At 44.2% G+C, this 12,344-nt stretch overlaps 1 protein-coding gene across 1 annotated transcript in view; it reads right to left on the bottom strand.

Annotated features, from left to right (window-relative positions):
- The window catches only part of ATM (ATM serine/threonine kinase), a 114,169-nt gene that overhangs the window by 42,949 nt on the left and 58,876 nt on the right, over positions 1–12,344 (bottom strand). The window contains exons 28-33 of the mRNA XM_069969764.1: positions 11,077–11,203; positions 2,906–3,105; positions 2,231–2,408; positions 1,130–1,294; positions 352–484; positions 165–260 (exon numbers count right to left, since the gene is read on the bottom strand). Coding sequence (XP_069825865.1) covers positions 165–260; positions 352–484; positions 1,130–1,294; positions 2,231–2,408; positions 2,906–3,105; positions 11,077–11,203 — 899 coding nt within the window. The remainder of the gene's footprint in view (positions 1–164; positions 261–351; positions 485–1,129; positions 1,295–2,230; positions 2,409–2,905; positions 3,106–11,076; positions 11,204–12,344) is intronic.

The raw sequence follows: 12,344 nt of genomic DNA, 5'->3' as shown, positions 1-12,344 counted from the left end.
CTGTGTCCCTGGTGGTCTAGGGCAGAGAAGGAATCACTGTGTTAGCCATCGTCCCGAGGTTTTCTCACCCCTTTCAGGGTTGTATTATTACATGTATGTACTTGCTTACTAGATTACCAGAAGACAATGAAGGGCCTGTTCTCCATGTTGCTGTGCACACTCACCCAGCACATCTTTCCCATTGTCAAGTTCAGCTGCTTTCTTGCTTAACTCCAAAAGACTCATCACCAGTTTGGGAATGACATTATTCTGAGGATTCACTAAGAGAAGACAACAGTGCAGTTATTATAGGTATTACCTTAGGGGCAGCGTTTGCCATGGCCCTGTACACACACAGTGCAGACAGAATACCTTGGAAATCACGCACTATATCTTTCATTTCATCCTTATGTTGTTGCAGCTGTTTTCTTAAGTCATTTAGTCCTTCTAGTCGTGTTAAAGGAAGAGAATCACAAACACTTACAGACAGAAAATGGTTTACTTCCTGCAGAGAGAAAAAGAGAATTTTAGATAGTTGACCAAGTGCTACAGAGAGAATTGCTTGTTTTGTTAAAGGGATTGTCTCAAACATACAAACTCTTTTTCTGGCAAATTAGCTCCTCAATTCTGGTCGTGCTGGAGAGACCCCAGAGCAGCTGGCTGTACATTCCCCCTGCAGCGGCCACTGCAGGTAAACTGTGGTACTACATGGCGCTCTTTCAAATAAATGCATGACCATATGGTTGTCAAAGTGGAAGGCAATCATGGCAGCGGCTCTCTGCTCAAAGAAGACTGTAGCAGCCATTTTTGCGGCTGGAGATGGGGGATGCGGCCGAGGATGAGCTAATGCGGTGGCGGGGCTGCGGACAGCGAGGGGTTAAGGCACATATTCACAGCGGGATGTTAATCCCGCTGCAAATATGTGCTATCATAGGGGTGAATGGTACCGGATCCGCAGCGGTTCTCGCTTCGAATCCGCAGAAGTGAGATCCGCTGTGGATCCGGTAGTGTGAAGGCACCCTTAAAGTTTTAGCTTAGGCTGTCCTGGCATGATGGGAACTGTTATGTAGCAACAGCTGGAGGGCCACAAGTTTGACATCTGTGCAAGAGACCCTTCCTTTCATGTTCTCCATTACACTAGTGATCATACCTCTATCAGCGAGAAGGCTCCTTTGCTGTATTTGATTTTCTGGTGGGTCTGCCGCAGGTTCTTGAACAGAGGGTGGTCAGGGAAGGGGTCCAGAAGTTTAATAGTGTGGTAGAGATTCTCATTATCCTTGCTTTCAATTACCAAGAAGGTCAGTAAGTCGCACACCTATAGATTAGATAGGAGACAAAATATTGCTTACATTACCAGAAATACTATTGCTAACCCTTAAAGAGTCACTGTCTAATTTTTTTTTTTTTTTTGCAGAAATCAATAGTCCAGGCGATTTTAAGAAACTTTGTAATTGGGTTTATTAGCCAAATCTGCCATTATCTGCATGTAAAAAGCCTTTTCCCAGGTCCCCCCCTCCTTCCTCTTTTCCATCCAGTGCAAAAAATCTGTAAATTGTGACTTGTTGCAGGAGTCGTACCCTGTCTGCTCTAGGGAGAGGGGAGGGGGGAGGAGGAAGGAGGGGGTTAGCCGGCAGCAGAAAGCAGATAACAGAGGATTACAGGCAGGGAGCTGGGTGACAGCTGTAATCTGAGCTCAGACAGGTCACTGGTGACTGTCACAGGAGATATCCCGTGAGGGATTTGTAGATTAACTCTTTGTTGTCCTGTTTTGGTCTTTTCTTTAGCTCTCTCCATAGGAGAACAATGAAGACAGGGGGGAGAGCTTCAAACTGATTTTTCATGATAAAAATGCATTTTTCGGATAATAAACCCAATTACAAAGTTTCTTAAAATCGCCTGGACTACTGATTTCTGCAAAAAAAAAAATTCACGACAGTGACACTTTAAACCACCCTGCATATAAATGTGTCATGTGGTTCATACACATCTTCTGGAAAAGGGCAAGTATAAGCAAATCTTATTAAAAGTTAACACATAAGGGGAGATTTATCAAACATGGTGTAAAGTGAAACTGGCTCAGTTGCCCCTAGCAACCAATCAGATTCCACCTTTCATTCCTCACAGACTCTTTGGAAAATGAAAGGTGGAATCTGATTGGTTGCTAGGGGCGACTGAGCCAGTTTCACTTTACACCATGTTTGATAAATCTCCCCCATAGGCATTAAAATAGAAAAAAAAACTACGTTTTTACCTGTTCTTGAATTTCAGCCTGAGAGTTTGCCAAGGGGATCAGGCTCCCCACAATGACATGTAGGTGGCTTTCTAGCGCATCCTTGCAGTAAGCGACTGCTGCTCCACAGACCCGATGTAAAAGATCCAGACACAGCATGGTGCTGCGGGTGCAGACATCACTTGTAGGGCAGACAACTCTAAGGAGAGGAGGAAAGCAGAACAAATAAATCTAACGGTTACTATAGACCAGCATACAAGGCTGGGGACACCACAGGGACAGATCTTCTTGATCTGTTTATGCACACAAATATGTGAGTGTGTATGTATATATCAGCTACTTTTATGTATTGATTATATACCCTTAGGATGCATTCATAGTCACCGAGAGCTTTCTCCGTACGCCGAACAGTGACTTACTAAACTAGTGCGAGACTACATGGCTGAATGTTTATTATCTTATACACATACATATGCATGGTGTTTTCCGGGATTAAAAAAAAAAAAAACACAAACGGCTACCTCCTTGCAAAAATAGCATCACCCCTGTCCTCAGGTTGTAGGTGGTATTACAATTCAGCTTCATTCACATCAATTTAACTGAGCTGCAAAACCCCACACCTAATCTGAGGACAGGAGAGGTGCTGCTTCTGGTAGAAAGTCGCCATGTATAACCCCCTTAAGGGTCCAAACGTACCTGCTATTGATATGATGGATCAGGGTGTAAATGACATCTCTGAGGACAAAGGCCCATGCGCCCCCTAAACCATCTTTAATTTCTGTCAGCACCAGATTAACAAACAGATGATAAACAATGAGAATACGGTGCTTTTTGTGGATATTGTTGCTTTCTGCCGCTTGTCTGCATATGGACAGCAAAATCTTTTGAAAAGCATCCTAGAAAAGAAATATAGAATGTAATATATTCATGACCCCATAAAAGATTTCATGTACAAGCAGTGACATCATTCCTGATAATAATCATGAAACCAGGAACTTAAAGGGGTTATCCAGCACTAGAGAAACATGGCCTCTTTCTTCCAGAGATAGCACCACTCTTGTCCCCAGTTTGGGTGTAGATTTTGCAGCTCAGTTGAAGTGCATGGAGCTTATTTGGAAGACACACCTGAACTGGAGACAAGAGCGGTGGTGTCTATGGAAGAAAGTGGCCATGTTTGCTGTGAGCCTCCCCGGCTCTGATTTTTTTTGTTTTTCTTTTGTTACAGAGTGCCAATTGGTTTATTTCTCAGACCGGGAGGGAGGCAGACTACTGGGATACCCAATGATTCTCTCTGAACATCAGCTACTGTGAATGGTGCCTTAATATCTACTGGTGTCACCTGTCACTGTACTCTTGTTTATAATGATGCGGAGGGCACTGCTGGAAAGTGATCTGTACAGAACAGTGTCAGCTTAACCCATGCCGTACAGGTACGTCATCGAATCCTGTCACTTAAGGACCCATGCCATACCCAGACCCATCAGGAGCTGAGCTCACTTCAAAGCATGTGGGGACCGGCTGCTATATGCAGCCAGGTCCTCACTGTTAATGATGGGCCGCCACATCAGCTGTGCTCCTGCCACTGACCGTGACTGCGGGGGTTCCGATGACTGCCGGAGGTCTCTTGCCTTCCTCCCAGCAGTCAGATCGGCGATCACTGTATAGAGTCTGCACAGGCAGGCTCTATGCAATGATCGTAGATAACACTGATCAATGCTATGCTATGGCATAGCAATGATCAGTGTAAGAAATCCAATGTAAAAATGTTAAAGTCCCCAAAGGGTACATAAAAAGTGTATAAAATTTTTTTTTTTTAAGTTTTAAAATACAATATAGCCCCTCCCCCAATAAAAGTTTAAATCACCCCCCTTTCCCATTTTATAAATAAAACACACAACAAAAAATAAACATATAATATACCATAGTGTACTTAATCTATAATAAATCAATAGTGTTCCCGCACGGTGAAAGGCGTAAACAAAAAACGGTAAAAAAAAATGCCAGGATTGATTATTTTTATTACATTTTATTTAAAATAAAATGAATAAAAATTGATAAATACATCTCATCTACACAAATATGGTATTAATAAAAACTAGAGATCATGGCGCAAAAAAAAAAAAACCCATACAGCTGCCTACATGAAAAAATCGAAACGCTATAAGAGTCAAAAAAGAGCCATTGTAATCACACCTATTTGCAAAAAAAAAAAGTTTTACTGTTAATAAAAATACATAGGAACATAAGAAAAGCTATATAAACTGCATATCGCTGTATTCAGACTGACCTATAGAATAAAGATAAAATGTCAGTTTTACTGTTAAGTGCATTACGTAAACAGTGAACCCTCCCACAATTCGCTAAAGTGCATTTTCCCCCCCAATTTCACCCCATAAATGATATTTTGGGGGTTCCGTCATACATCTTATGGTAGATCAAAAGGCCTTTACAAAGTACACCTGTTCCTGAAAAGAACAAGCCCTTACACGGCCCAGTAGCTGGAAAAAATGGCCTTTAGAAGACCATTGTCCCGGACGAAAATTGTCCCGGTCCTTAAAGTGTCACTGTCGTTAACATTTTTATTGCATAAATCAATAGTATAGGCGATTTTAAGAAACTTTGTAATTGGGTTTATTAGCCGAAAAATAAATTTTTATCATGAAAAAGCAGTTTGAAGCTCTCCCCCTGTCTTCATTGTTCTCCTATGGAGAGAGAAAGTAAAAGCAGCAAAACAGGAAAACAAAGAGTTAATTTACATTCACATCCGGGCTCTCTCCTCTGACATCAGCACTGAGCTATCTGACCACTAATTAGGGCTCTGAATAGCTCCTTTGTTCTGGCTCTCTGCATCTTGCTCCTTCCCCCTCCCCTCTTCATAGACCAGACAGGATCCGACTGATGAAAGAGATGAAAAAACAGTCGAGATTTCCTGATTCTGAGGAGTGGACAGCAGAAAGGAGAGGAGGGGGGACCTGGGAAAAGGCTTTTTTACATGCAGATAATAGCATTTTTGGCTAATAAACCCATTGACAAAGTTTCTTAAAATCGCCTGGACTATTGATTTCTGCAAAAAAAATTTAACGACAGTGACACTTTTTGGGCTCCGTCCTTAACCCCTTAAGGACAGAGCCTGAAATGGCCTTAATGACAGAGACAAATTTTATGAATATGACCAGTGTCACTTTAGTCATTAATAACTTCGGGATGCTTTTACCTATCCGGCTGATTCTGAGATTGTTTTCTCGTGACATATTGTACTTTACATTTCTGGTAAATTGGAGTCGATACTCATAACAAATCTTTATGAAAAAAACCCAAATAAGGTGAAAAAATGTGAAAAAATGCATTTTTCCAACTTTGAAACTTCTTTGCGTATACAGAAAGTGGTTATACCACATAAATTATATATTAAATAGCATTAGCAACATGTCTACTTTATGTTGGCGGCATTTATTAAACTATCTTTCATTTTTTTTAGACGATAGGAAGCTTAAAACATTAGCAGCAAATTTCCAAATTTTCAGTAAAATTTCAAAATCAGATATTTTTAGGGACCTGTTCAGGTTTAAAGTGTATTTGAGGGGCCTGTATGTTAGAAAGCCCCACAAAGCACCCCATTTCAGAAACTGCACCCCCCAAACTCTGCAAAAGCACATCCAGAAAGTGTTTAAACCCTTTAGGGGAGTCACAGAAATAAAAGCCAAGTGTGTAAGGAATTTGAAAATTTTAATTTTCTGTGCAGAGATTTTATTGTAATCCAATATTTTTCATAATTATAAACCTATTACCAGAGAAATGCACCCCAATAATTATTGCCCCGTTTCTGCAGTTTATAGAAATACCCCATATGTGGCCCTATTGCGCTATTTGACGCAACCACAAGCCTCAGATATAAGGGAGCGCCTAGTGAATTTCAACGCCTCCGTTATATTTGGTCATTTTTGACTGTACCACTTCAGGTTGGCAGAGGCTCTGGGGTGTCAAAACCTAAAAAACACCCCTAAAGGGACACCATTTAGAAAACTACACCCCTCAAGGAATGTAACAAGGGGTGCGGTGAGGATCTGGACCCCACAGGTGCTTCACAGATTTTCCGAACAATATGGCGTGAAAAAAGAAAAATTTATTTTTTACACTAAAACGTTGTTCTAGCCTTCAATTTTTCATTTTCTTAAAGGGATAAGAGGCAAAAAAAGACAAAAAATGTGTAGCGCAGTTTCTCCCGAGTACAGAAATACCCCACATGTGGCGATAGAGTGCCAAGGGGGCGCAGGACGAGCCTCCAAAGGGAAGGAGCGCCAATTGGCTTTTGGAAGCTGAATTTCACTGAAAAGGATTTCAAGGGCCATGTCGCATTTACAGAGCCCTCGTGCTGCCAAAACACTGGAAACCCCCCACAAGTGATTCCATTCTGGAAACTACACCCCTCAAGGAATCTAACAAGGGGTGCAGTGAGCATATGGACCCCACTGGTGACGGGCACAAATGTGGAACAATGTGACGTGAAAGGGAAAAATTTCATTTTTTCACTTTCATGGCACAAATGTGCCCGTCATCAATGGGGTCCATATCCTCACTGCACCCCTTGTTAGATTCCTTGAGGGGTGCAGTTTCCAGAATGGGGTCACTTGTGGGGGGTTTCCAGTGTTTTGGCAGCAGGAGGGCTCTGTAAATGTGACATGGCGTTCATCATCCATTCTAGCCAAATCCAACCTCCAAAATCCAAATGGCGCTCCTTCCCTTCGGAGGCTTGCCCTGCGCCCACATGGCGCTTTATGTCCACATGTGGGGTATTTACGGACTCGGGGGAAATTGCTCTACACATATTGTGTGTTTTTTTCTCTTTTAACCCCTTGTGAAAATGATAAATTCAAGGCTAAACCAACATTATAGTGTAAAAAATGTAATATTTCATTTTCACGCCACATTGTTCCACATTTGTGCCCGTCACCAGTGGGGTCCATATGCTCACTACACCCCGTGTTACATTCCCTGAGGGGTGTAGTTTCCATAATGGGGTCACTTGTGGGGGGTTTCAACTGTCTTGGCAACACAGAGGCCTTTTGAATGCAACATGGCCCCTCAAAATCCATTCCATCCAAATCCAGCCTTCAAAAACGAAATGGTGCTCGTTCCCTTCGGAGGCTTGCCCTGCACCCGCATGGCGCTTTATGTCCACATGTGGGGTATTTACGGACTCGGGGGAAATTGCGCTACACATTTATTTTTTTCTCCTCTTTTAACCCCTTGTGAAAATGATATATTCAAGGCTAAACCAACATTATAGTGTAAAAAATGTAATACTTCATTTTCACGCCACATTGTTCCACATTTGTGTCCGTCACCCGTGGGGTCCATATGCTCACTACACCCCTTGTTACATTCCTTGAGGGGTGCAGTTTCCATAATGGGGTCACTTGTGGGGGGTTTCAACTGTCTTGGCAACACAGGGGCCTTTTGAATGCAACATGGCCCCTCGAAATCCATTCCATCCAAATCCAGCCTTCAAAAACCAAATGGCGCTTCTTCCCTTCGGAGGCTTACCCTGCACCCGCATGGCGCTTTATGTCCACATGTGGGGTATTTCCAAACTCAGGGGAAATTGCTCTACACATTAAATGTTTTTTTTATCTTTTAACCCCTTGTGAAAATGAAAAAACATGACAAGATTAATGATTTAGAGTAAAAATTTTACAAAAATTACACTAAATGTTGGTCTAGCCTTGATTTTTTTCCATTTCCACAAGGGGTTAAAAAAGAAAATGAACACAAAACGTGTAGGGTAATTTCCCCTGAGTACGAAAATACCCCACATGTGGACATAATGTGCCATATGGGCACAGGGCAAGTCACCAAAGGGACAGAGCGCCATTTAGAGGCTGGAATGGAGGATGGAGGCCATGTCGCAATTACAAAGCTCCTGTGCTGCCAGGACAGTAGAAACCCCCGACAAGTGACCCCATTCTGGAAACTACACCCCATAAGGAATCCAACAAGGGGTGCAGTGAGCATATGGACCCCACTGGTGACGGGCACTTACGTAGAACATGTGCCGAGAAAATAAAAAATACAATTTTTTTCATTTTCACGTCCCAAATGTGGCCGTCACCAGGGGGCCATATCCCCGCTGCCCCCCTTGTTAGATTCCTTATGGGGTGTAGTTTCCAGAATGGGGTCACTTGTGGGGGGTTTCTACTGTCCTGGCCGCACAGAGGCTTTGTAATTGCATCATGGCATCCTCTAATGGGAATGGCGGCCATACCTATTTAGCTGGGGAAAAGGGACAATTCTAATTTATTTTGGGGGTATTAGGCCAATTATTAGTTTATAAGGTTGGAAATGACAGGTGTCCATCAAACTCAACCTGTGTTGATCCAGAGGAAGGCAAAAAAAAACCCTCGTAAGGCAGACGACAGTAGCCTCATCACAGGGGAAAAATTCCTTCCCGACTCCATAATGGCGATCAGAATAATCCCTGGATCAACGTGACCCCTGAAATAGGAATAAGGGACAGAATTTAGATAATGTAGAACCCCAATGACGTGTAGTGCGCCTTGGAGCGATCCAGTATGCAGAGGCCGGGGTGATCAGGACAGGTGTCACACTGGAAAATGTTGTCCTTCCTGATCCCCCTGTTACACCACACTCTGCACTTCTTCTGGGGTCTCCCTTTCTCCAGTGTGGGGGACGTCACCTGGAAAATGTTGCCCTGGTGCGATACGGGGTCCCTCATATCCAGAAGCGCTGGGTCCGCTCCATGGCTACTAAATATTAGGGCGCTATTACTGCTTCTGATATGTTCGGATCGTGCCGCAAGCTACAGGGCAGCGAGGGACTGGAAGAGGGGGGCGCTGGTATAAAAGTTATCCCCGTACAGGTGGTGACCTTTATCCAGCAGTGGGAAGATCAGTTCCCGGACGATCTTCCCACTAACTCCGAGGATGGGGGGGGAGGGGGCATCTGGGGGCTGGATTCGGGTGTCCCTTTCTTCATACAGTCTAAGGGTACGTGCACACTGCGGAATGGCGAAGGATAACCCTTCGTGCATTCCACAGCTGGCACCCACCGGCGGACTGATGCAGGCGCGCGTCTCCACACGTGTCATAGACTCCATTCTATGCACGGGCGGATTCCGCTCTCCGTCCAACGTGTTCATTCTTTGGATGGACGATGGAATCCGCCCGTGCATAGAATGGATTCTATGACACGTGTGGAGACGCGCGCCTGCATCAGTCCGCCGGCAGGTGCCAGCTGTGGAATGCACGAAGGGTTATCCTTCGCCATTCCGCAGTGTGCACGTACCCGAAATCTGTAAGTGTACCCTGAGGTACGCTCACAGAGTTTGTAGAATTTCACTCCATACCGTCATCTCTTATTGGGACGGTACTGGCGGAAAAGATGTGTCTGGGGGGCAGCGTACGCTACACTACCCCCAGACACGTCACTGGATGATGAGGATGATGAGGATGAATGGAGGAACGAAGGACCCCCCATTCATCCTCACTGGCTGTTTCGGTGTCGGAGGTAATAATAACGTATCCCTCTGACGCCGAAAACACCCAGGGGGCCATCTTTATACGGGGAATAGTATATGGGGTATGTAGTGGTGTAGTGTCAAACTTTATTCAATGTAGTGTGGTGTAATGTAGTGTTTTTTACGTGTTTTTTTACAGTAAGTATAAAAAAAAAACCTACGCCAACAAAGGAGTTGCTGATAAATGCGCACTTATGTGCGGCATTTATAAGCAGACCGTGGCAGTAGAATATAGAAAAAAAACACCCTACGCCAAAAAGGAGGAGTTGCTGATTAGCAGCGCACTTTCGTGCGATGCTGATCAACACTCAGCGGCGATAGGGTGCGGAAAATAGAAAAAAAAAAATTTGAAAAAAAAAAAAAAAAAAATTCTGAACATCCCTGTAGCTGCTGATAAGTGTATTACACATATCAGCCGCTAGAGGGCAGCAGAGCGCAAAATACGGAAAGAGCCGACGCTGGAGCCGAAAATAGCCGAGAGAAGCCGAACGTGACGTCACGGAAGAAGCCGAAGACCCGAACGAAGACGAGGATGCCGCGAACCCGGAAGACGCCGATCAGGAGCCCGGGACAGGTGAGTAATGTACAAATACCTGCTCTGGACCCCTCGGCTGCCTAGCTGAGGGGTCCAGGGCAGGTATTTACTATATTGTGGGACTCTGATCGCCGTGCCACCGGCCCGATCGCCGTGAATGGCCGGCCGGTACCGGCCGGCCGTTCACGGCGATCGGGCCGGTGGCACGGCGATCACCATTACTTTTTACAGTAATGGCGGTCGGTGCCGTCCTCGGACAGCACCGACCGCCATTTTTTTCCGGGTCATCGGGTCGCCGATGACCCGGAAAGGTTCCGATCGCCGCTATTGGCTGATCTGAATTGATCAGCCTATAGCGGCGATCGTAAGCACGGGGGGTGTTAACCACCCCCCGTGCCGTGAAGCTAAGATGGCCTGCTATGATTTATAGCAGGCCATCTTCCCCGACCGCTGTGTGTGAACACGCAGCGATCGGGGAAACATCGGGCGTAAATTTACGCCCTGATGCGCCAAGTACCAGGGCGCGAGGGCGTAAGTTTACGCCCGATGTCGTTAAGGGGTTAAGGGTTTATTAGGCCTAGTGGCCAGAATGGAAACTGCATGATTCAAGAATTCTATTATGATAAAGATAGTAACATGGAAAATTAGAAAAGCATCACCAACTATTCTTAAAAATATGTTTAACATAAAAACCTAACATAAAACCTTTAAATAAGTCATTATCTAATGACGTATTCCCTTTAAGCATTTGGTTTGACTCACGGTTACACCTTTTATCCAGTTATGTTATATACTCACTGGAGTTTTTGAGAGAATGGATATAAGACTTTTCTGCTTGCTCTTGTGACATTTGCTTATATAATCCAATGTCGCCCTAATCACTGAAGAAGAAAAATATGGAGGGTTTGGAGCCGGATCAAGTTCCCTAGAAGAAAAAAAAAAGATTAGAAGTTTAGAGTCACTGTCGTATTTTTTTTTTTTTTTTTGCAATCAATAGTCCAGGCGATTTTAAGAAACTTTGTAATTGGGTTTATTAGCCAAATCTGCCATTATCTGCATGTAAAAAGCATTTTCCCAGGTCCCCCCCTCCTTCCTCTTTTTCATCCACTCTGAAAAATCTGAAAATTGTGACTTGTTGCAGGAGTCGTACCCTGTCTGCTCTAGGGAGAGGGGAGGGGGGAGGAGGAAGGAGGGAGTTAGCCGGCAGCAGAAAGCAGATAACAGAGGATTACAGGCACAGAGCTGGGTGACAGCTGTAATCTGAGCTCAGACAGGTCAGTGGTGACTGTCCCAGGAGATAAAGGGTGAGGTATTTGTAGATTAACTCTTTGTTGTCCTGTTTTGGTCTTTTCTTTAGCTCTCTCCATAGGACAGGCATGTCCAAAGTCCGTCCGGAGGGCCATTTGCGGCCCGCGTTCCGAACTTTTACGGCCCCCCAGGTATCCAGCTTGCTATTATCTGCCTGTGTTATAAAGCATATAGCATGTAGCATGTAAAATGGTCGGCCCTCGCACATGTTCACTTCATCAAATTTGGCACTCTTCGAAAAAAGTTTGGACATGCCTGCCATAGGAGAACAATGAAGACAGGGGGGAGAGCTTCAAACTGCTTTTTCATGATAAAAATGCATTTTTTGGCTAATAAACCTAATTACAAAGTTTCTTAAAATCGCCTGGACTATTGATTTCTGCAAAAAAAAAAAAAATTCACGACACTTTAAAGGAGAAGTCCTCTCCCTCCTGCAATGTCACAACCCGCCTGTTGGATTGCCGCTCAGCCAGTCAAGGACTGGAGTGGAATAACACTACTACCTCGTGACGTACCAGGAAGCTGGGGAAAAATTTATTTGGTGGCAGATGTGGAAGCAGTAATACAACGCTGCGGGGGCACAGGGATGGGTACGTATACTTTATTATGTTCCCATATGCCTGCCTGCACCAGATTTTTTATTTTTGCCTTTCTGACTTCTCCTTTAAAACCAAGAAACTATTTATAAGTTTTAAACAAATAAGACTGAAGTTTTTATACTCATAGGAGCTTGATATAGACAGTCTAATGTAAGGTGG

Source organism: Dendropsophus ebraccatus, chromosome 5 (assembly GCF_027789765.1).
Source record: "Dendropsophus ebraccatus isolate aDenEbr1 chromosome 5, aDenEbr1.pat, whole genome shotgun sequence".
In the NCBI taxonomy this organism is placed as follows: Eukaryota; Metazoa; Chordata; class Amphibia; order Anura; family Hylidae; genus Dendropsophus; species Dendropsophus ebraccatus.
The sequence above is the reverse complement of the archived record's forward strand: the minus strand, read 5'-3'. Positions and strand labels throughout refer to the sequence as shown.